The sequence below is a fragment of the Staurois parvus genome, unplaced genomic scaffold (genome assembly GCF_062004578.1).
Source record: "Staurois parvus isolate SC_StPar_1 unplaced genomic scaffold, SC_StPar_1.0 ptg000105l, whole genome shotgun sequence".
Classification (NCBI taxonomy): Eukaryota; Metazoa; Chordata; class Amphibia; order Anura; family Ranidae; genus Staurois; species Staurois parvus.
The window spans coordinates 2,861,231-2,887,719 of record NW_028317901.1 but is presented as its reverse complement, the minus strand read 5'-3'; the positions used below and the strand labels follow the sequence as shown (position 1 = coordinate 2,887,719).

The following is a 26,489-nucleotide window of genomic DNA, read 5'->3' as shown; positions in this document are numbered from 1 at the left end:
ACACTAATTGGAGTCAAGGTTGGCTCACTCCTGGCTCCAATTAGCTCTGGGAGAAGTCATTAAGCTGGAGCCTCACATACTTTTTCCTCCCTGCACTGTGAATGTTTACATGTTATGTGCAATTAAACCATGGCAACATCTAATGTTTGTGTAGTATTATGTTCAGCAGACTGTGTTCTTCTATTGTTGTGACTTAGATGACATTCAGAGCACATTTTATGCCCAATTCATGCAAAACTCCACGTAATCCCAAGGGGTTCACATACTTTTTCTTGCAACTGTATGTCTGCCCTGGACAAGGCAGACACAAAAAAGAATGAAGAATTCAGAGAGACAGTACTGGAGGAAGCTGCAGAAGATTTCTCCCCCTGAATGGCGCTATATTGAAGAGAAAGCTTAATGTAATATGCTTGATAAAGGAAAAGCTCACTGTGGCTTTCCACAAAATCCTTGACATTGTACATTGATTATCCTGTCTCGTCATGCTTCATTGGGTACAAAGAGGTCTACAAAATCTTTCCTATTCAAAACATAGAATATGCAGTCTATGACGATTGGATCGCTACAAATAGGATTTTTACTCCTCCCAAAAATCTCTACCAAACTCTATCCAGTGGAAAAAAAAGATTTGATGAATAAGTGGTGTATTCTGTTGTTGATCCAGGTGTCTCAGTCCTAAATATCTTGCTGTACCTTATTGAAAGAGTTCCTTCTTTTAAAGATTCTGCAAATAGAAAGTTTGAGATCCTCTTTAAGGCTCTCTATTCTTTGGCAATCCGCAACCTGCTCTAGCTGCAATTTCAGTATGTCAAACTGCAGCTAACTGGACTAGGGCAATGCATAACTAATATGATCCTACTTTTCAGGACTGTGCTTAACAGAGTAATTACAACAGCTACCCTACACTCTACCTTTTTTTAGACGGATGCCCTAGAACATGTCATGAGACATGTTCCTCTGTAAAATCAACCAAAAATTGCCCAAAGGCAGTCAGATTTGCAGAATGCCCTCAACCATCTCTATTTCCTGGAAGCAGTTGTGCCGGTAATCATCGAAAGTCAGGTTCAAATCATTTTATTCGAACCTGTTCACATTACCAAAGGTAATCATCCTGTTCTGCACTTAAAATCCCTCAACAGATATTTTCAAGTTTTACTTGGAATCCACAAGTTCAATAATTGCCTCCCTGAGACAAGGGGAATACGTGGTATCTGTAAGCATCCAGGATGCTTATCTGCATTTTCCCATTTATCCACCTCATCTGTACTATGCTTCACAGTGGCAGGTATTCTTAAAGGGCCCTAACACCTCTTCTTTCCCTTCTCAGAAATCAGGGCATCCAGGTCACAGGCTTTCTAGACAACCTTTGTCTTTAGGACTCCTCTTCCTTTCAGCGGTCAACAAATGCCCACAGGACAATTGAGATGCCCTAGGCTTCTGGTTGGGTGATCAATTTAATCACTTGACCTCTGGAAGGTTTTACTCCCTTCATGACCAGACCATTTTTTTCTATTCATCACTGTACTACCTTAACTGGTAATTGCACAGCTATGCAACATTGCATGCAAATGAAATTTCATTTTTTTTTCACTCAGAGCTTTATTTTGGTGGTATTTGATCACCACTGGGTTTTTTATTTTGCTACATTAAAGACCGTAAATTTTACCTAAACAACCTTTTTTTGAAGCCAATTCTTTAATCTATGTAATTACAGCAAGTGAAGTAGCCAAAACACCTTAAGAATCAACCTTCACTTCATCAAAGTATATTAACCACTTGCCCTCTGGAAGATTTACCCCTCTTTCCTGACCAGGCCATTTTTTGATTAGTTTGCACAAAAGTTATAGCGTCTACAAACTATGGGACATGCACTGGAATTTGAAAAAAAAAAAAATGTTTTAATACTAGTAATGGTGGCAATCAGTGACTTATAGCGGGACTGCGATATTGCAGCGGACATTTTTACACTGACTGACACTTTGTGGGAACCAGTGACACTATGACCGTGATCAGTGCTACAAATATGCACTGATCACTGTATTAATGACACTGGTTGGGAAGGCGTTAACATCTAGGGCTATCAAAGGGTTAAATGTGTGCCTAGCTATGTGCTTGGTGTACAAGAGGTGGTGCTTGTACTAGGGGAAGTGAAGGATTGTGTTCCCAGCTTTGCAGAGACACATGATCCTTCACTTCCCCACCTGTCAGAACAGAGCTCTGCCTTGTTTACATAGGCAGAGCTCTGTTCTTTCTCCTGCCTGATGATCGGCGGGTGCCTGCGAACTTCTATTCACAGGGATTCGCAGATCTGCTTTTGCTGTGAGTGTTCACAGCAGAAGTGAGCCGCTGGTGGCATGCGCGCCCCTATGGTGGAAGTGCAAAATCACATGTATATATACATGAATTTGCACAATAGGGCCACCTTGTAGCAGTAAAACTGCTATAGGATGGTCTTCAAGTGGTTAAATAGACACACAGATTCTTTTCACTAAGGTACCTGCAAGTCTCCATATTGTTGATGTGATGTTTGCTAAGGTAACGGAAGTGAGAGCCTTCTTATAGACAGGAAATCTATCCTCATTTTTTTTAGCCAATTGTTCACACTGCTCACTCCAGACAAAAAGTCAAATGCAAATGAAGACATTTATTAATCAGATATTGTACTAGCAAGTTCATTACCTGGCATACAAGAACTGGATGACATTTTAGAGCCTATTTCTGTTAAAGATTAATTCATGGTTTAAGTATGTGTTAAAAAACAGAGAAAAGTCTATGTGTGGTGAATTTACACTATGGGTTACATAATTATTAAGTACAAATATATTACTTACAGAATTTGTTTAGCTTGTGTTTCTTTGCCTCAAATTTTTATCTTTGTGGTTATTTGTAGAGTTACTCTTCCTGAAGGAAAAAAATAAGAAAATATTATTCAGAATTCATAATTGCACAATTTAAGAGCAACTTAACAGTAACATTTTGCTAGAAGAAAACAAGTGAGCTGGTGAGAGATGTGATATTTGAAGCAAAATACTGTAATCTGACTGGGAAAAACTGCTGCAAAATTGATAATTGTTTGTGGTAATTTTTAAGGTTATAAGCCGATGTTTTATGTTTTTCTACTTAGAAAATAAATGTTATAATTTAACATGCAACTCAAGGGCCACCAATGACAGAGTAGGTTTTCCAAAGACAGCATAGAAGTAATAGTTTGCTTTCAGACTGCCTGTCAATATGAACTCCTCTTCATCATTCAACTACTGTCTGTGTACAAATCTGAGTATAAACGGTTAAGGTCTGTTAGTGACCAATAAAAGGAATGTGACCAAAAAAAATACACAAGCATATATAAATTGTTTCCACTTTTAACCCTGCACCCTCTTCTGTATCCACTAAATCCATACATTTTCTGTGCTAGACCCACACTGGCCCTGCTACTTTTTGGCCACCAAGCTGCCTCTCCACCAGGTCCACCGAGAGCAGATTGAGCTGCAGCATATCAAACAGGCAGGATCTGGTGAACAGCCTAGAGCCACAACAGGGTCTCCGATCTGGACCTGATCTCTGCTGTGTTGCTCTGTCCATCACACAAGCACAGGCCTGAGCAGGGCACACCACATAACAGCTGTTCACCACTTGCCCTCCAGAGGATTTACCCCACCCTTCCTGACCAGGCCATTATTTGCAATATGGTGCTGCGTTACTTTAACTGACAATTGTGTGGTCATGCGACACTGTATATAAATGAAATTTATGTCCTTTTATCCCACAAATGGAGATGTCTTTCGGTGGTATTTGATCACCTCTGTTGGTTTTTTTTTTTGCGCAACAAACAAAAAAAAAAACAGACCAACAGTTTTGAAAAAAATTATATTTTTGATTATTTGCTATAAAACATATCCAGTAAACATTTAAAAATCTAATTTCTTCATAAATTTAGGCCAAAATGTATTCTGCTACATGTCTTTGCTAAAAAAAAATCCCAATACATGTAATTTAATGGGTTTATGTGAAAGTTATAGCATCTATAAATGGTGGTGTATATATACTAGAATTTTTTTTTATACTAGTAATGGCGGCCATCAGCGACTTATAGTGGGATTACGTTGGGCATTCTGACACTGGGGGGAACTAACTGCCACTGACATCCCAATGACAATAACACAGTGATCAGTGCCAATAAAAAGCACTGACACTGTACTAATGCCACTGGGCAGGAAGGGGTTAACATCTGGGGTAGTGCAGAGCAATACAAAGCAGCATGTCCTTGCTGGCAGGAGAGAGACGTGTGTTGTTTACACACAGGTCTCTTCTCTGTCAGCTTTACATGGTGATCGCTGGGTGCTGGCGGGGACTCTCCGGCTGGGACCCGGTGACTGACATCCGTAGCCGCCAATGGCAGCACAGGTAGGGCAGTGCACATGCTCTGTACGCAGAAATGCAAATCACGTATAAATACACAGCCCTGCTGCCCTGTTGCAGTAGTTTTACTACAGGGCAGCAGGCAAGCGGTTAATAATATTCCCCTCCACACAATTTGAGGGAAAGTCTGAACAGGGTGGATATGAGGAACAGCTGCCTGCTAACACGCTGCTTGCCGTAAAAAAAAAAAATGTACACACACGATAAAATAAGTATTGAACGTGTCACCATTTTTCTCAGTAAATATATTTCTAAAACATGCTATTGACATTAAATTTTCACGTCAGTAACAACCCATGCAATCCATACATACAAAGAAACCATAAACAAATAGGTTAAAAAAATTAAGTTACATGTAATTAAATGGAATGACACAGGAAAAAAGTACTGAACACACTAATTGAAATGTATTTAATACCTTGTACAAAATCCTATGTTGGTAATGACAGCTTCAAAACGCTTCCTGTATGGAAAAACTAGTCGCATGCATTGCTCGGGTGTGATTTTGGCTCATACTTCCACACAGTCTTCAAATCTTGAAGGTTCTGTGGGCCTCTTCTATAACCTCTTTTCGTTAGTTCTTTCCATAGATTTTCAATTGGATTCAAGTCAGGTGATTGGCTGGGCCATTCTAGCAGCTTTATTTTCTTTGAAACCAGTTGAGTTTTTCCTTGGCTTTGTGTTTGGGATCATTGTCTTGCTGAAATGTCCACCCTTATTTCACCTTCATCATCCTGGTAGATAGCAGCAGATTTTTATCAAGAATGTCTTGGTACATTTTTCCATTCATCCTTCCTGCAGTGACATGAAGTTTACTGGTACCGTATGCTGAAAAATAGCCCCACACCATAATGTTCCCACCTCCAAACTTCACTGTTGGTATGGTGTTTTTGGGGTGATGTGCAGCACCATTTGACCTCCAAACATGGTGTGTATTATGGTATCCAAAGAGATACATTTTGGTCTCAACTGACCAGGCTATATTCTCCCAGTATTTCACAGGCTTGTCCAAATGTTTTATATGAGCTTCAACATACTTTTTCTTAAGCAATGGAGTCTTGCATGGTGAGCGTGCATACACACCATGGCAGTTGAGTGCTTATTGTTTTCTTTGAAACAATTGTACCTGCTAATTCCAGGTCTTTCGGAAGTGCTCCACAAGTGGGGCTTGGCTCTTGGAGAACACTTCTGATAATTCTTTTCAATCCTCTGTCACAAATCTTGTGAGGAGTACCTGGCCATGGCCAGTTTATGGTGAAATTATGTTCTACTTCCGGATTATGGCCCAAACAGTGCTCACGAGAACATTCAGATATCTAGAAATCCTTCTGTAACCAATGCCATCAGTATGTTTGTTGTTAAGAATGTGAAGATCTTGAGAGAGCGCTTTGCTTTTATCCATCATGAGATGTTTCTTGTGACACACCTTGGTAATAAGACACCTTTTTATAGGCCATCAGTTGAGATTGAACCAGCTGTTATTAATTTGCATTGACAAGTGGCAAGATTGCTTTCCAATTAGTGATAGATTTTAGGAGGTGTCTTGGCTTTTTGCACCTCCCTTTCTGCATGTGTTCAATACTTTTTCCCCGTGCATTTCCATTTTATTACACATAACTTAATTTCTGAACATATTTGTTTTGGTTTCTTTGTATGTATGGATTGCATGGGTTAACGGCATGTGGTGAAAATGTAATGTCTACAGCACCTTCAGAAATATATTTACAGAGAAAAATGGTGGTGAATGATGTTCAATAAAATGCTTTAGGCATGAATGGTTATGGCTGAAGGCAGAGAACATTTTTCAGGTATACACGTCTACTTACATTGGTCCAGCTGGTTCATCATCTGAAGCACCCCAGCGATCATAAGGGAAATAAAAAGAGAAAAAAATTAATTAAAATTAACAGCAGATCTTCGTAGAACTCATAACTACAGTGACTGCAGCTCACTGTTTGGATGCTTGACAGTCACTTGAGGCAACTTGAATCTTTGTACTAAATGGTTGATTATGTTCTTTAAGATGAAGCATAAGTTTGATATCGGCCATGAAGGACTGCAACTGTAGTGGACAGATTGTTGAGATTTCATTGAAACCATCTTGTCCCCTAGTTCCAGTGGTTCACTCAGAGGATTAATGACAAGACAAACCCAACATTTCAGTTGTAAAATCCTGCTGGTTGTTTTCTTACAGTGGGGTAACGGGTAAGTTAGTGATGACAGCAGATGTCTTCCTTCACCAGACTCTACACTGTGCATTATTCAAACTCTAAACTATTGACAGAAGTTTGATCTCTTCCTAACACAATCATGGACTGAGCAAATAGAAAAAGCATGAACATCCTCTTCCCCCGCCAGACTTCAGCTACAAGGTCACATAGAGCTTTACTATGTGCAGTGGCCAAATTGACTGGACCCATATCTTTCTAGAATGTTTAACATATTCATTTATTATTTCCTTAAAGAGATCATGCCCACAAACAGGTGTGACAAATTGAGGGATTTTCACTGAAGTCTTGAAGAAAAATTTGCAGCAGGATTCCACAAGGAGACTAGTGCACATGAAGCAAAAGGATGGAGAAAAGTTACAGTCTTTGAACGTGTGTTGGCACCTGCATGAGCACAATCAGGGAGTAATATGATCATATGATCCCTATTACTTCCTCTCTACCTGCTGGCAGCGCATGAACAAAGTCAACAGGTAGCCAAAAAATAATATCTCTGGGGAAAATTAAATACAAAAAGAGAAATAAAACAAAAACAAAGCAAGAGTAGAAATAAAGGAAAAACAAACTGTGCACAGTCAACAAGCTTTTGTCCACAGACGTCTGGTAAACTGGCAAAATGCATTTTGAAATGGGACAGATAAGTCAGACTGGGGAGGGCTACAGCGTGCTATATTAATGGACAGGAGCGCTACATTTACACAGAGGGCCTGAGAGACACAGCAACCAATTCCCTAGACAGACACACGCACGCACAAATGCAAAACCAAACCATTCACTTGCAGGAAAACATGTTTCCCAGTAGGATTGAAAAGGGTAAAATCTGACATGTATATGCCACAGTAGCTTGTCAGTGGTACTGTATTGTTTACCAATGTACATAAATGAGTTTCTTATGTTAGCACCTCATCTAATATTAAATGCTAAAGCATTCTCTAGCTCCATCTAGTGTCCCCACACTGATTCAGCTCCAGTTTACAGGAAAATGGGGGGGCAGGGGGGGGGGGAATCCACGTAAACAGTCCTATTTGGCTTATACTACAAAATAAAAAAAAACTAACAACCTTAAATCTATAACATTTTTTGTGCATGAAGCAGAAATTTTAAGTTTTAAACTAAGTTTTGCAAAAGTTGTGAAAGGGCTCCATACCATACAATATATTGCATTCCATGCATATGGCACCCTAAAATCTATACAGTGGGTGGAACATTACACTACTAGACTCTTTTTAAGGGCCCATATTCAGTGTAACATTTTTTAAAAGGAGATAAAAGCTACAGGCTGCATTTGCTGAACTAAGGGGACTATAACATTCGGTACATTGGTACAATCTTTTCTTTGCAGTATCTGTACAGTGTTTTTCCCAAAATGCAGGTAAACTCAAACATCAAGAACAAGCCCTATGAACAAGGGTTTTATCGTACATACAGTGATGTGCAGTGTATCTGAAAATATGCTTCCGTTCATCCAATGATTTTGAATATAATAGTCCCCTTTAGTTAGCTGTGGATATGAACTGCAAAGGGCACCTAATATTTATCCGACTGCCTGCCTACATGGCTCTGCCCAAACTACAAAGTACAGACTGAACAGAATCTTGCTTGAGTACAACATTTGAAACACTGCAACCAATCAACAATTTGATTTTGTCTACAGCCCATTAAACTTTAAACTAACTGGCCCATAGATATATATATATGCCCTAGCGTACAGATAACTGGAAGGTTGCAGCTTCATATAAACCTTTAACAGCAAACCAGATTGTTCTTAGAAATTAAACTCAATATAATGATAAACCCTATACTTCAAGTGAAAAAATCCTCACCTACATATTACAAATTGCATCCTAAAAATCCAAACCGTTGTTAGCCAACTTGGAAAAGAACTGGAAATTTATATTTCTATCAGAAATCTGAGGAGTTTCTCAGCAATAGCGCTCAAGCTCCCTCTGCAGTTGTACTGTAAGAAATGTCATCATGGGGTAATGAAAGGCTTGAGAATTATTTGTCACAGAGAAGAATCCCTGCAGTGTTTTATAAAGTCATTGAGGACTTAAAGTGGTGTTAAACCCAAAAGCAGACATTATATTGCAGCTTACCAGCTCTTAGATGTGATGGCTGTATTACTTTTCTTTTTTTTAGACTTTATTTTCATTTTGTTTTTCACCTGGTGATCCAGTCAGTCTTTTTTTTTTTTTTTTTTAAATAGAACCAGCTGACCTGCAGATGTAGCAGTTGGAGGATTGGGACAAACTTTTTTTTTTTTACAGGGGTGGTTACAATGGTAAGCTTTTATTTATGTAGAATCTTTTCCTAAAAGAAAAAGAAACTATTGCTATAACTGAAGCCAAACTCCAGCTAACACCTTTAATAAGCAATTTGTTAGTCAGGTCCATCTAAATCTGCTAGTACATCTAACACTCCCCTAGCCCCAGATTAACAATGCTACTGTCCAAAAGGTGTCTCTGTTGCTCCTTCACCCAAAGAGCAGGCACTCTAATTCAGAAGTGTGTAACTTGCTGGATCACTAGATGAAAACAAAGGGGAAAAAGCACCAAAAAAAAAAAAATGAATGCAGCCACTACATCTAAGGACTGGTAACCTGCAATAGGTTAGATTTTTGGTTTTGGGCTTAAACACCGCTATAAACTGGAATGAGAAAATATTTGTCAAAAGGTGTACAGCTACGTTTTGCCATTTTTGTGATTCTGCACTAACTATTTTACTGACCCAGTACCATAACAAGGACATAACAGGCCAAGAACCCACCTAAATTGAGGACACAGATAGGGGCAGGCAGTGAGTAAGGGAGATTACAAAAAAACCTGCTTTTTTGTTTTTATTAAAACATAGCGAAGGAGAAACAAACAAGAAAACCAAAATAAACTGAAAATTAGTTGTGAAAGTGGATGAGGGAAACTCCAAGTGTTAACATCATGGGCTTGAGCAATCCCAACAACGGAAGCGAGATTAAACAAACTGGAAAAGCATGCAAAACTCGCACTTACCACCATAATATTTAGGGTTTGATGCAATTGAAGGGGGGGAAAAAAAAAGTCACAGTAACCGACAAGAATCATTAGAGAAGCTGCCTCCCTGGATTCCCCCTCCCAACCAACAAAGTAAAGAAAACTTAAAAAGAAAAACACTTTGGGAGAAAAGAAATGGAGTGATTGATCCAATCTGTGTCGCTGAGAAAGGAGGCAAGCAAAATGTGAAGCGGATAGAAAGCAATGGTGAATGGAAGAGCAGGTTTATTCAGGCAGTGCCCAGGTAAACCAGCAGGATACACTGAACTGCCAATAAAAGGGAACCCTTTTCAAATGGCAGACAAAGCTGCAGTGCATCATGCTGGAAAACTATGCTTGAAGAGAGAATCCTAGCACACACACCCATGCACACACCAAATATTTCCATGTGAAAAATTGAAGAGTTCAGGCCTCTGGTTAATGATTAAATAACAAAATTACTAGTCCATTAATTAAAATGACTTATACCTTTTAACAGGGAACCAAATACACCAGAGGGGGGAACATAAAGAGAGTTAAACTATACAACTTCAAATTCCACCCAAACAGTTCACACTAGGTATACTGAGCTTTACCTCTCGCAACAGATATGGACAGATTTGGGAAAAGCAAGCTCAGTCTAGGCTAATACAGCCAGTTTAGTAGTTTATACAATTGCTGAGATGGAAATGAAGGCAGTTTGGTTAAAAGTGAAATGTTGAACTCTTTGACTCAATAAGTCAGTTCCCTTTGAATACACCGTCTTACTGAGCAGTCCAGTGACCAACACCCACAAGAAATGTTGAAATAAGCATCACTTCAACATTTCCCTGCAGCTGAATACTTTGCTGCAGAGATGCATAGCTTACTGCATCTAAATAATTGGGCCGCTGAAGCTGGAAGCAATGGCAGAGTTTCAAAAACAAAGAAATCTGTAGCGAAGCAGAATCTGAAACCAGTCAACTAAAACCTATGCAAAAAATGCATGGGTATACAAACAGATTACGTGAAGGGAAAGCTGAGCCAGAGAGAACACACCTCAGTTCATGCTCGAGTATGAAAAGCACTGCTGAATTTCTAGACAAAGGGTGGAGGAGGGAGCAAACTAATCTCATTATAAAAGCAATGCTAATGTTTACATATTGCCAAAACCTGCCGTTAAGTTTATAAAACAAGACAAATAAAAACCTTATTGCATGGAGGTAAAAGCTTTGTCAAAAGCTTGAACAAACTTTCACTGGTACTGACAAAGGAAATACTAGTCTACCCCAAGTTGCCATATGACCATGCAGTCATTTCAACAGTGTGTTTCATGCCCACAGCAAGCTGGCACCAGGGCTCAGATATAAGTGTTTATACAAACCTCAGGACAAAGAACATGACATTAAATTGTTCCTGCAGAGAAGTGTTACTTAAAAGCATATAGGGCACAAACTTACCAGATATACCAGGTAAAGGGAAGAAATGTGTGAGTGACATTGTTAATCACAACAGACACATTCTTTTGAAATTATATACTGTTAATATGGTTCAAATAGGCTTAGAACTAATTCTAAATTAACAGAGCTATGCTGTCAAAAAGCAGGAGTGTAGTCCACACAAAGCAGTCCTAGATTTTAAACCTCTTCTACAAAGGCTACATTTGACTGCTTTAGGTAGACTTTTTTCTTCCAGGTACATATATCTCTGAGGGTGACGCTTTTACTGCAGCACATGCTGTCAAGGAAGCATAGCTGGGGACTGCTTATGATGTTGGTATCCATGGATGTATGCACAAGTATTAAAAACAACATTAACATTTAGACTTAAACAGCTTACCATAGTTTTCTTTGTGGAAGACAAATGGTTTATAAGAGACATTGCAAAGAGAACTTTAAGTTGCACTAAATAGCAATACTTGAACTGGCATTAACTGCATTTGAAAGTCTTTAATGACACTACATACGCCAGTAGAACTGTAGAAGTCTTCTTTTGTTTGGTTATATAGCATAGCTAGATAAAGATGTGCTACTATGTAGTAGCATATCGTATACAGTACATATTGGCAGAGATGGCGCGGATGTTTCCTTTTAACCTAAGGTCTTACCAACCCTGGTTTCTGAGTGAAAGGGGATGCCATCCAAAATCACTGCAAAATATCTTTTCATGCTTGTTTACTGAACAAATTGAATATTCTTTCTTAAAGATGCCTAAGTAGTATACAACAGAGGAGTCTGCTATAGCAACCCCTGGCAAAAAGTATTGAATCACCACTCTTGGAAAATGTTCATTCAATTATAATTGTGTAGAAAAAAGAAAAAAAAAATCACAGACATGTCTCCAAAAACTATTTTTATTTATCATCCAACCTTCTGGCTTTAAGACACACTTAAAAAAAATGAAAAAGAAAGAAAAAACTGCAGTCAATTGCAATTGTTTTTGCAGATCAGGCAGAGAAAAAAAATATGGAATCACTCAATTCTGAGGAAAATATTATGGAATCACCATGTACTTTACAGTTCTAGAACAAACAGCTGCTAATTAGTCTGCAGTGAAAAAAAAAAACCTGGATGTCCCCCCAAAAAAATTTGTTTTTTATTTTAAAAAAATTAGTTACACCCCCACATATGTACACACGTGATAGCATGCGCTGGGGTGCCTACGCATGAAAATGACAACTGGAATACACGTTAAAAATCACCGTGCACGCCAGCATGAGAGCAATAATTCTAGCATCAGAAATCCTCTAACGCTAAATGGATGGCCTATAAGAGGCTTTAAAAGCATCACCTATAGAAAAATATAGGGTGCTAACGTTTGTCGCCATTTCACGAGCTCACACAAATTTAAGGTTTGACATGCTGGATATCTATTTACTCGATACAACCTCAACTTTTATATTTTACAAACAAATTGGATAATTTATTGCTTTTTGTGACCTAAAATTAACTTAAGTGTATAAAAAATTGGAACTACCACTAATTGTCTAGGGTCTCTAATTTCAGAAAATATATAATGTTTGTGGGTTTTGTGTAATCTTCAGGCCTGAAATGATTTTTTAACCGTGAGCAAAAAACGCAAATGGTTCTGGCAGCGAAAGGGATAAAGGGTAAGCCCGACACTCCCCTTTCCTGACGAGCACTCAATCGGTGCTCACTGCACTGCAAGGTCTCTCCCCTCCCCGCTAGTCCCCGGGTACGGTGCTGGAGACAGGCAGGGAGGGAAGGAAGAGACATACAGTGCAATTTTAATAATATTAAACGTTGAAGTTGCCATAAAGTCCCTCTTGTTTTTGAAAGCCCCAGACATTACTTAAAAGCAGATTTAAATACGGTTTTGGTTAAAAAAAATTTATCAGGACAAGTAGATTGGGACACCGATTTAGACCCTGGACAAATAGTTTTTTCAGAAACTTTCACACCCCTGCAAATAGTCTGGACCTCAATCTAATTGAAAATCTATGGTGGAAATTAAAGAAAATAGTCCATGATAAGACTCCAACCGGCAAAGCTGATCTGGCAATAAGAGAAAGTTGGAGCCAGATTGATGAAGAATATGGTTTCATGATAGTTAAATCCATGCCTCAGAGAATTCAAGCTGTTATAAAACCCAGAGGTGGTGCAACAAAGTATTAGTGGTCTACTGTAGTGTTTTTCTTTCATGATTCCATAATATTTTCCTCTGTTTGATCTGCAAAAACAGTTGCAACTGACTACAGTTTTCTCTTTTTATTCTTAAAGTACTTCTTAAAGCCAGAACGTTGTAATGTTAAATGAAAATAATTTTGAGGCATGTCTGTGATTAGTTTTTTCTACACAATTAAACAATTGAATGAACATTTTCCAAGAGTGGTGATTCCATACGTTTTACCAGGGGTTGCAATAGGGCAGATGTTTTTTAAACATCGTTTAGAAAGAAAAATAACTACATTTTGTAATTCAGGCTTTAAAAGCCAAACTTTGTCAACTTTTATTTGCTAGTGGCACATGTACAACCCAGAGCAAATGAATATGGGGACCAGAAGAAAATAAAATCATTTTAAGATAAATCTTAAAATGATAAAAATAATAAACACTAGGCTGTTCTTGGATGAGTAAAAGTGATAATGCAGAAAACATGGATTGGCTGCGAACATGAGTGATTGATGTTATTTTAACAGGCAGCATATTGAAGTCCTCAAATATCATTCTTAATACCGCACCTTATCTTTTAGGCTTTATTAGCCACTGCATGGGAGATGTAAGTTGACCTTCAGTCATAATGGGGTCATCAGAAGCCACTTTTGGCATGGGCTGGGACAGCTGCCCTCCCAGTGCATGTTTCTCTGCCTATAAGTCTCTAACACCTCACATTTCATTCAACCCTATGGGAAATGCCAATACAATGCAACAAGTGTCTAGGATATATGGTAGAATAATAGTAAGAAAAAAACAAAAAAACTACACACTGTGTAGAGATCCTCAAGTATCATGCAGTCAAACATAATTTTGATTGAGTCTCTGCTAAAAGATCTGGTTTCTGTAGTTCAAACTGCATTTTCAGATGTTTTTCCGATTTGGCCCAAACACCTAACCTGTAATGTAGCACAAGATTGAATATATATTAAAATGCCTTTATGCCCCTTCCCCCTCTCTTACCATCTGGAACCTCGTCAGGTCTTTTGCGCTTCTCATACACAACAATGATAACCGCCAAGATGACAATTTCTGCTACAATGCCAAGGAAGGGCCACAAAGGAGCCAGGTGACTGCGCACTCTCAAGATGATGCGGCTTGTAGTGTTGCCAACCGAATTTGAAGCATTACATATGTACACACCAGGGTCCTCGCTGATGTCCAGCTTTGTGATTTTCAGCTCAGTGATGTTTTCTTTGCTGGTGATAGATATACGTCCACTCTCATTATTTAGTAGCTGCAAAATATGAAAACATTTTATTTATTAACAGGTAAAAGATGTTGTGAGAAGTACTAAACAAGTTTAAAAGCATCCACACAAACTTAATCTGTGGAAACAGACAAAAAACTTTAGCCTGCTACTTATTTCTCAGCAAGGCATCAACGTAGCACCTCTCCACTACAAATCCCTAACCCAGGTGTTACGCCTCTCCTCCTGTCCTAGGAATGTACATCAGCACTAGCAGTGCAAATAAGAATGGTAGCAAAGTGCTCACCAACTATGCAGTGTTTCGCAAACTACCAAAATGCTTTGACCAGACTATGTTTATACAGTACTGGCAATTTTATTGTTATGGTTGCCAAACAGATTAAAGTGTTACTAAACCCAGGACCCTGCATTCACTACATCCACTGCATTCACTACATTCGGTCTCCCACAGTACACGGAAATGAATTTATTTTACTAAATATAAACTGCTAAATTCCTTATTAGCAGGTAGAGCAGTCTTGTGACTTCTATCAGTGTCCAGCTGAGCACTGGTTAAAGCTTGTAGGAAGAGTTTTCATTCTAATCTCACTACCTCATAAGATTGAATAACCCCTGGCCCTCTGTCTGGACAGTGCCGACTGACCCTGTGCTGATCACATGCACTATCCTAAGAAAAAGAAAAAAAAGACCCTCTAGCAGTACACACTATACTGAGCATGTGCAGAGTGTCTCCACACAATATATCTTCTCAAGGCTCTGTTCTATCAGCAGATGGATTGGAGACAGTAGAAGGGAAGGATCAGAGAAGGATTAACCCCCTTAAAGTGTTACTAAACCCAGGACCCTGCACTCACTATATCTGTTCTCCCAAAGTACACAGAACATGGAAGTGCAATTATTTTAGTAAATATAAACTGCTAAATACCTTTTCTCATCAGCAGTTAGAGCAGTCTTGTAAATTCTATCAGTGTCCAGCAGAGCACTGGTGAACGCTTGTAGGAGTAGTTTTCTTTCTGCTCTAGGAGGATGCAGAACCCCTGACCTCTGTCTGTACAGTGCTGTTTGGCCCTGTGCTGATCACATGCACTCTCCCAAGAAAAAAAAAACCTCTCTAGCAATACACTAAACTGAGCTTGTGCAGAATGTCTCCACACAATATGTCTTATAAGGAGAAAAGAGGGGGCACTGGACAAAGGGGAGGATCAGAGAAGTCAGGATCAAAAAGCCTTTTTACACAATGCAGAGGATTAACCACTTAGGTTCCACAGTGAGTATAACAAGCATGCTTTACTGCATATACAGACTGAATTTACTGTTGTGGGTTTAGTAACACCAAGTTTGGATGTTGGACAGTAGATCTGACAAGCACTGAAGAACAGAACTAGTTCACCTGCAACTAAAGAGGAGAAAAAAAAAAAAAAAACACCACACAAAGTTCGTCAATGCTTGCTATTAAAAATCTAGTTCTCTCAAGTAATTGATCAGCTTGGCAGATTACAAAGAGACTGCTTTATTACCAATGGTTTTCAATAAGAAGATCACTTCAATTGGATCTGCACGTTCTCTTAAATTTAGTTGCCGGCCTTTACAAGGAGTCTCACTTTTATTTTTGGATTTTACAGATATTTACATTATCAATGCAGCAGACGTACAATGAGCTACAGCTATTTAGAAAGCAGTTTTATATTTTCTTCAGGCATTTGTCCTTTTATTTTTACCCATTGATTCCACTAGTAGGACTTACTGTCCTAGGGTGACAAAGCTCTGTACTATGAAAAAGCAATTTTACTACCCTAGGAAGAGAGGTAGGCTAGGACTGTAGAACACCTTCCCCTGTCTTCTGAACCATAACATGGGGGTGGTGTTCTGTAGTCCACAGAGGGAGTGGACATATTCCTAACTACAAACCCAATTCCAAAACAGTTGGGACACTAGATAAAAATCTACATAAACAGAATGCAACGATTTGCAAATCTCATAAACACGTATTTTATTCATAATAGAAAATAGCATATCAAATGTTTAAACTGAGAAAATGGATCAGTTTAAGAAAAGAATAAGGACATTTTGAAACTGATGGCAGCAACACATCTTAAAACGTGAGATTAGCATCCCCTCTTCTTTTAACAACACTATAAACATCTGGGAACTGAGACCAGTTGCTGGAGTGTAACAAGAGTGCAGCAGAAAACAAACACTTTCTGGCAGGGAGCAACTTATTTTTTTTCCCTCATCAAAGATATATTATTGAAAATGTTATATTTAACAAACCAAAAAGGGGGCAAAGTCATTTTACGGGTTTACATACACATTACATTTACATCTCAGAATGGCAGTTTTAAACAAACGGTTTGTGGGATCACGAGTGGGTTTTTGGGAAATTCCCTAATAACTTGCAATGGCTATTCACGTTATCTGAATTGAAACTATAGGGCATTTATATTTCCCCTGCATATCAATATATTTTTATATAGCTTCACACATTACTTGCTGTAGTATCCCTCTATTTAGTAAGGCAGGCTACAGAGACAAGAGCTCTTAGACAAACCCAGTCATTGCTCCCACCTACTATAATGGTTATATACTGTATATCCATTTACTACAGATCTACCCACCTCCCCCCAAAACGCCAAGTTGGCAGGGCAATATAGAACCACTGGGGACAGTAATTGGCTGTTACTTGCTTACATGAGCTTTAACCACTTCCCGTCTGGCCGTTGTATATAAACGGCCGGACGGTGGCAGTGCAGGGTCGGGTGGCCATTTATAAACAGCCTCCCCGCCCCCTGCTTCTGCGTGCTCCCTGGGAGCGCGCAACACCGCGAACACAGTGCAACTCCAATCGTCGGACGGGACCTCTGTGCGAGGTCCCGATCAAGTGATCACTGCTTGGCCAATCAGTGATCACATGCAGAGTAGTAAGCAAGATGTCACTTCTGACATCATTGCTTACTACGTGTGAAATCTGTGAATGATCACAGGAGGTCACATGGTACAAGGCTATTCACAACAGCCTTGTACCATGTGACAAGCTGTGACCAATCACAGCTCACACAGTAGTTCTCAATGGCTGCAAGAATGCAGCCAGAGAGAAGGAGAAATGATTGCTTTTACAGCCTTTATGGGTATAACAGCAATCAGTGTAAAAAAAATAAATCATCACCCCCCACAAGTAGTACAGTGTCACCATGGTGACACTGTACTGCTAGGGTGACAGTATGTAAAAAAACAAAAAACAAAACAAATAATATAAGAAAATAAAATAAAAATGTAAAAAAAAAAAGTTTAAAAATTATAATGTTTGGTTATAAACTAATTTGGGTTATTTTTTTTTACTAAAAATATAACGGAATAAATTTTGGCCAAGATTTATGATGAAATACTATTTGCAAAATTTTATAAGAAAAACACTTTTTTTTCAAAATTTTTGGACATTTTCATTTACATAGCAAAAAAAATAAAAATCCCAGTGGTGAATAAATACCACCAAAATAAAGCTTTATCTGTCACAAAAAAATGCTAAAAAATTCATATGGGTACAGTGTTGCATGACCGTACAACTGTCATTCAAAGTGTGATAGCACTGAAAGCTGAAAATTGGCCTGGACAGGAAGGGGATAAAAGTTTGTTTCTCTTTTCTCATTATATTGGTTGCTATTTGTATCCACTCACGTTTACTTGGACTTTTTTCCGCCCTTCACCCCTTGTGCCCCATTCCATTGGACCACCTGATTTCCCATTGGAGACATGGCAAACATTTCATCTTAGTCACAGTCATCCTCACTGTCAAGACCAAAAATGTACTTATCCACAAAAACAGGGCACTATGGCATGAAGTTCACATTATGACAATGTCAGTAGTCTCTCTTCCAGGCCTGATCTGGGGAGGCTCTCACTAGCAAACCAATGCAAAGCAGCGCACACCCGAAACCCGGAAGTAGGCCACAACGTATGGGTAAGTCGCTTTACCTGCAGCGGCTGCCCGTCCGCAATACTTTGTGAGTGGGCGAGAAGTGGTTAAGCAGCAGAAAAAGAAAACCTTAATATGTGAAACATTCTATAAAATAAACATTTTATGAATAAAGCTTCCACAAGGTTAACTCGTAAACTCAAAGCAGACAATGCCTCTAGGTCTACACACTCCATTAACCCATTCCTACCCACCGTATCTTTAACTGGGCTTGTACGCTTGGGTGGATGAGAAGATCTGCAAAGTCATGTGTTCACGGTGATTGGCTGTCATGATGGTCAAAGGATCATGAGCTGGTCTCACCAGTTCCCAACTATTTGTACAGACTAAAGACACTATCAGCACAGAAGCCTCTGCTGCCCATAAACACATACACTATATTGCCAAAAGTATTGGGGTGCCTGCCTTTATATGCACATGAACCAATGGCATCCCAGTCTTAGTCCGTAGGGTTAAATATTACGTTGGCCCACCCTTTGCAGCTTGGGAAGGCTGTCCTCAAGGTTTAGCAGTGAATCTATGGGAATGTTTGACCATTCTTCCAGAAACGCATTTGTGAGGTCAGGCACCTATGTCGGACCAGAAGGCTTGGCTTGCAGTCTCCGCTCTAAATTATCCTAAAGGTGTTCTTTTGGGTTGAGGTCAGGACTCTGTGCAGGCCAGTCAAGTTCCTTCACCCCAAACTCTCTCATCCATGTCTTTATAGACCTTTGTGCACTGGTGTGCAGTCATGTTGGAACAGGCAGGGGCCATCCTCAAACTGTTCCTACAAAGCTGGGAGCATGAAATTCTCCAAAAGAGTTCCCTCCACTGGCACTTAAAGGGCCAAGCCCAACCCCTGAAAAACAACTCCACACCATAATCCCCCTCCACCAAACTTCACACTTGGCATAATGCAGTCAGGCAAGTACCGTTCTGGCAACCACCAAACCCAGAGACATCCATCGGATTGCCAGACAGAAACGTGATTCATCACTCTAGAGAACAAGCTTCCACTGCTCTAGAGTCCAGTGGCAGCGTGCTTTACACCTCTGCATTGCACTTGGTGATGTAAGGCTTAGATGCAGCTGCTCGGCCATGGAAACCCATTCCATGAAGCGCTCTACGCACTGTTGCACTAATCTGAAGGTCAAATGAAGTTTGGAGGTCTTTAGCTATTGAGTCTGCAGACAGTTGGCGACTTCTGTGCACTTCAGCATGCACTGACCACGCTCTGTCATTTTACATGGCCTACCACTTGGTGGCTGAGTTACTGTTGCTCCCACTTTGTTACAATACCACTAACAGTTGACCGTGGAATATTTAATAGCAAGGACATTTCACGGATGGACTTACTGCACAGGTGGCAACCTATCACGGCACCACGCTTGAATTCACTGAGCTTCTAAGTGCGACCCATTCTTTCACAAATGTTTGTAGAAGCAGTCTACACGCCTAGGTGCTTAATTTTATACACCTGTGGCCATGGAGGTGATTAGAACACCTGAATCCAATGATTTGGAGGGGTGTCCCAATACTTTTGGCGATATAGTGCAGGTCTCCAAGACCCCTTCCTATAAGCCATCCAACATCTCCTAGCACAAGGAGACGTTGGTGGAAGAGGTGCTATTAAGCCCACAGGTACCAGGTAGTATCCAGCATATCCGGAGGAATAGGAGCCCCATATCCAGGCTGATCACCTCACTAATCCTAAGGAGGACCTCTGGAACCAGTGGATTTAAACATCTCCTTACCAGCTTGATGACAACACCATAGGAAAAAGTTCACTGGATTGACTAATATACCTTGAGGATTATTATTTATGCGCATTATCGATGCGCTTCCGGTGAGTGCGCATTTTTCACTTTTGGCTGGAGTCACAAGTTTATCTCCTAGAAAGCTTAGTCTATAATCGCATGAGTTCCCACCTCACCGACAACAACCTCCTTGATCCCCTACAATCTGGCTTTCGCCCCCTACACTCCACCGAAACTGCCATACTCAAACTCACCAACAACCTGCTAACCGCCAAAGCTAATGGCCACTATTCAGCAAATCTATCTCTCTACCCCTCACCTCACCCCTTCAGTCTCCGCCCATATCACTAGCCTACTGAGCGACATATCGGATTGGATGTCACTCCACTTCCTCAAACTAATTTTTTCCCAAAACTGAGCTCCTAGTCTTACCCCCAGCCCGCGCCACCCCCCCCCCCCCCCCCCGACTTCTCCATCAAGACCAACACCACCACCATCAGTCCCACACCTCAAGCCAGAGTACTAGGTGTCATCCTACACTCCAATCTGTCCTTCCAGCCACAGGTCCAATTGCTGCCAAACTCATGTAGACTACACCTCCCCAACATCTCCAAAATACGTCCATTCCTAACCCCGGAAACCACTAAGCAAATCATTCCCTCCCTTATTATATCACGCCTTGACTACTGCAACTCCCTCCTCGTCGGCTTACCTCACCGCAGGCTATCCCGCTTCAGTCTATCTTGAATGCGGCGACTAGACTCATCCACCTTACTAACCGCTCCGTATCCGCCACCCCCCTCTGCCAATCCCTCCACTGGCTTCCGATCGCCCAATGGATAAAATTCAAAATGCTAACATTGACGTATAAAGCTGTTCATAATACTGCCCCAAACTACATCACCGACCTGGTATCCAAATACCACCCAAAACGTACTCTCCGCTCCTCATAAGACCTCCTACTTTCTAGTTCCCTGGTCTCCTCCTCCCATGCCCGCCTCCAGGACTTCCCCCATCCTCTGGAACTCCCCACTCCAATCCATCAGACTATCACCTACTCTCCTCACCTTTAGGCGCACTCTGAAAACCGATCTCTTCAGGGAAGCCTACCCCGCCCTCAGCTAATTACTGAACTCCTCCACTCTTCCTACCACTCCATCCCCCACAGCTATTTCCTCCTGTACCACTATCCCCTCCCTCCTAGATTGTAAGCTCCAAGGAGCAGGGCCCTCGAACCACTCGTGTATTGAATCGTATTGTTACTGTACTGTCTCCCATTATAATGTACAGCGCTGAGCAAACTGTTGGCGCTATATAAATCCTGTATTTTTATAATAATAATATATATATATATATATATATATATAAACTGATGCAGCGCTACCCTGGATATTGCCGTCTAATAAGTATAAGTAAATACAAAATAACAATTTATAGTGAAAAGAATAACTAAGTGACTATTAGTGTATACAGTGAATAATTATACCGCACAATCCCCTATTGTGAAGTGAACTGATCCACTCAGGGATCTAAAGTGAAACAAAAAAGTGACTAAACATGGTAACAAAAACAGGAACGAGTGAGAACAAAAAGTCCAAATGGGACTGCACTGATGTGAACAATGTTAATAAAGGAAAAAAAAAAAAGGAACAAAATTGTATATAGTGAATCCCTAAAATTGGGACCAATATACTCACAATATTAGTGACCACAATGGCTAAATTATGGCAGATAAAAGTGAAGAAACAGGTGACAATGGTGTCCTTTTATGAAACAGAGATCAGCGGCGATCCTGAGGATCGTTGCTGATCTCCGATCATTAGTGGCTTAGGAAACAGAGATGATCAGTGGAGAACATGTTCTCCGCTGATCATCTCAGCACACAGATGACCAGTGTATGAAGGAGCAATGTCAGCCCTTCACTGGAGATCTGTGTTCTCCCTTCAGATTCTCCAGCTCAAAAGGTGGAGAATTGGAGGAACCGCAAATGAAGCAGCGATAATTTACTGTTGCTTAGTAAAGTAAAGTCAGTGTTTGACTGATCTCTTACTGTAATCTTGTGAGATTATAGTAAAAGCAGCCGGTTTCCAGAATTTGTAGATCGCTTCTCCCTTCGTTTGGAGAACTGATCTACATCGCTTCATAAAAAGGCATTCACAGGAGAACTGTGTTCTCTGAGAATACCGGAGAACTGAGCAGTGGTCATTTACTGCTGCATGATAAAAGGACATCGATATGTGAATCCCTAAATGCGGAATCAAATTTCACAATAGTGACAAGTGCTGTAATAAAACAGCAATGTATACCAAAATTAAATGAACATAATAGAAATAATGTTATGAAAAAAATCAACACCACTTAATTTTAAATAATATTATGAAATAAGTCCAAAAAGAAAGTTCAGAGGTGCGTGAACACCAAATATTCCAACGACTTTAGAAAGTGCATGAGATAACGTGGATATGCATAACAACCAATAGGAAATAATCCATAAGCGGCTGAATTGCCCCCTCACCTCCTTGAAGCGACCCAAAGGGGCCAAAATGCTTGTTGGAACACAAAAAAGGACCTTTCATGGTTAGTTCCCCCTACGTGGATGATATCCGTGCAAAGCGGTGATATCCCCTTCACTGGTATGTGAAAGAAGCAGCAGGATCCCCTCCAGGGATGTTTTAATGAGATACAGCCAGCTCACATTAAGATCAGGGTAAAGACAGAAAAGAGCTCTTCCATAGTGTAAATCTGTTTATTATACCTTTTAAGAACATATATAGCCAAATGCCCACTCACTTTTCATTAAAATAAAACAAGCTGTAAACCTCATGCTATGGGTGTACTTGCATGGGCTTTTTAGGTGTAGCAAGATGGCATCTACGCCTGAAATACGTCACCACGTTCCTACGCGTTACGTCCCATTATCACGTGACTTACCATATTTAGTCACTTTTTTGTTTCACTTTAGATCCCTGAGTGGATCAGTTCACTTCATGATAGGGGATTGTGCGGTATAATTATTCACTGTATACACTAATAGTCACTTATAAATTATTCTTATCACTATAAATTTTTATTTTGGATTTACTTATTAGACGGCAATATCCAGGGCAGCGCTGCACCAGTTTATATATAAGCATGCTTTACTGCATATACAGACTGATTTTACTGCTGTGGGTTTGTTCAGTCAGTTGTGGGTGACTGAAGCCTTACCTATAAACATTCCAGCACAAACAGTCCACAATGTAATCCTCTTTAATCTATCACTGAAAAACAGATTAAAATGTAATATTTAGGGATTTACCTCAGATCTCAGGTATCCAATCTAGTTACCTAGCTACCTCCCACTATTGAAGGAACTAGTTGCAGAAATGGAAACACTATCATAGGTCTTGGAAAGGTAAAATAACCACAAGATGACACTTTTACCCACACTGGTCTAGAACTAAAACTTTGCCTATCAAGAACCCACTTAAAGACCTTAAAACACTGTAACAGGCATTATTTTACATGGGCAACGACAGAGAGTGGCTAGACAAGTACTTATAGCACAGAAAACACAGGGTGGTCTGAATTTCCAAGATATCATTAAATACTACCTAGCAGCCAACTTATGTCACTTGACATAATTTACCATGTAAAAAGGTGGTCAGAAATAACAAGAATCCCCTATCCATACTAACTCTTTAATCTGGTCTCCTACTCCCAGCATCCACGTTTCTCATCATCTAACATCCATGATCCACATTAGAAATATTTGGGTATACCGTAAAATTACATATCACTTGTCATCCGAAACATCTATGATTACCTCCTTCAGTTATACACCTTTATTACCTTCCAGCCTTGAACATCAGGCTGCCTGTTTGTGGCTAAACAATTATTTTGCTATGAAGATATTAACCACAGAACAAACTGAACATTGCATCCACCGTTTTCAGAATTCCAATCCACAAAATTAAACACTACTCCCAGTCTTTCTCCAATAAGCTATAGGTTCTGCAGATTGACTTCATTTGAAAACATATGTTTAGAACAGAGGTAGGCAAACTTACAGTTGTGAACAACATGGGAGAAATCAAAGCTCACCAGGCACAACGCCCTATTTTTAGACCCTGTTCACAATAATGTTTAGCAGAAATGAAAAGCAGAAAAGAGCCTTTCTGTAAACTTGCAAAAACCGTGCAAAAAAATGCATGCCACGCTTGCACTGCCACTATTTCTCTATGGCACCCCAAACATGTGTAACAGCCTGTGTGTTTTTGTTGCCATTTTCCACGCAACAAAATACGTGCTTAGGGAGGGGAGGGAGATCCATTCAAATGGATAATGCTGCTCCAAAATCGTGCTAAAAGGGCCGTAAGGGAGCTAACCTAGCAAGGCCATATATAGCACAGGGCAGGAGTACACAGTGTAGAGTTCAGAAGGCAGGAGTACACAGTGTAGAGGTCAGAAGGCAGGAGTACAAAGTGCAGAGTTCAGAAGGCAGGAGTACAAAGTGCAGAGTTCAGAAGGCAGGAGTACAAAGTGCAGAGTTCAGAAGGCAGGAGTACACAGTGTAGAGTTCAGAAGGCAGGAGTACACAGTGTAGAGGTCAGAAGGCAGGAGTACAAAGTGCAGAGTTCAGAAGGCAGGAGTACAAAGTGCAGAGTTCAGAAGGCAGGAGTACAAAGTGCAGAGTTCGGAAGGCAGGAGTACACAGTGTAGAGTTCAGAAGGCAGGAGTACACAGTGTAGAGGTCAGAAGGCAGGAGTACACAGTGTAGAGGTCAGAAGGCAGGAGTACACAGTGTAGAGGTCAGAAGGCAGGAGTACAAAGTGCAGAGTTCAGAAGGCAGGAGTACACAGTGTAGAGTTCAGAAGGCAGGAGTACACAGTGCAGAGTTCAGAAGGCAGGAGTACACAGTGTAGAGGTCAGAAGGCAGGAGTACACAGTGTAGAGTTCAGAAGGCAGGAGTACACAGTGTAGAGGTCAGAAGGCAGGAGTACAAAGTGCAGAGTTCAGAAGGCAGGAGTACACAGTGTAGAGTTCAGAAGGCAGGAGTACACAGTGCAGAGTTCAGAAGGCAGGAGTACACAGTGTAGAGTTCAGAAGGCAGGAGTACACAGTGCAGAGTTCAGAAGGCAGGAGTACACAGTGTAGAGTTCAGAAGGCAGGAGTACACAGTGCAGAGTTCAGAAGGCAGGAGTACACAGTGTAGAGTTCAGAAGGCAGGAGTACAAAGTGCAGAGTTTAGAAGGCAGGAGTACACAGTGTAGAGTTCAGAAGGCAGGAGTACACAGTGCTGAGTTCAGAGGGCAGGAGTACACAATGTAGAGGTCAGACAGTAGCTGCTAAAATGTACAGTTGTGCTCAAAAGTTTGCATACCCTGGCAGAAAACATGACATTTTGGCACTGATATTGAAAATATGACTGATCATGCAGTCAACACTTATTTAACCACTTGCCCTCCTGAGGATTTACCCCCCTTCATGACCAGGCCATTTTTTGCATTACGGCACTGCGTTAATTTAACTGACAATTGTACAGTCATGCAACGTTGCAACCAAATGAAATTTCCGTTCTCCCACGAATTGAGCTTTCTTTTGGTGGTATTTGATCGCCTGTGTGGTTTTTATTTTTTGCGCTATAAGCAAAAAAAAGACTGACAATTTTGAGAAAAAAAACGAGTATTTTGGACTTTTTGCGATTAAACATGTCCAATAAAAAAAATTTCACATTTCGGCATACATTTAGGCCAAAATGTATTCTGGGACATTTCTTTGCTAGAAAAAAAAAATCCCAATACATATAAATTAATTGGTTTACGTTAAAATGATAGCGTTTACAAATGCCGGTATAGATACTGGGATTTTTTTTTTCTTTTACAAGTAATGGCGGCAATTAGCAACTTATAGCGGGACTATGGCAGACATTCTGGCACTGGAGGGAATGGACTTTGTTTCACTGACATCCCCAGTGGCACCAATACAGTGGATCAGAAAAAAGCACCGACATTGTACTAAGTCTGGCTTCCATGGTTCTTCATGGCTACACATTAGATCCCACTTCAAACTGTTAAATTCTCAAACTTTTCCCCTTTTTTTAAACATCAAGGAACATAACAGATGGAGCAGTAGGTAAACCCCTATGTCCCTTACCCTAACACCCTACGCACCCTCTACCTCCCCCTTCCCTTTGCCTCTTGTTCTTTTGCTGCAGTTCAGGATACTGGCCTTTGTTCGGTATAGTATCACACATTAGAATACCACTACACTTTTTATGTCGTACTGT

General features: G+C 40.3%; 1 protein-coding gene across 1 annotated transcript in view; it reads right to left on the bottom strand.

Moving 5' to 3' along the window:
• NPTN (neuroplastin) overlaps window positions 1–26,489 on the bottom strand; it is a 94,938-nt gene that overhangs the window by 6,065 nt on the left and 62,384 nt on the right. Inside the window, exons 6-8 of the mRNA XM_089671389.1 lie at window positions 14,269–14,542; window positions 6,246–6,267; window positions 2,832–2,901 (exon numbers count right to left, since the gene is read on the bottom strand). Coding sequence (XP_089527515.1) covers window positions 2,841–2,901; window positions 6,246–6,267; window positions 14,269–14,542 — 357 coding nt within the window. The 3' untranslated portion in view covers window positions 2,832–2,840. The remainder of the gene's footprint in view (window positions 1–2,831; window positions 2,902–6,245; window positions 6,268–14,268; window positions 14,543–26,489) is intronic.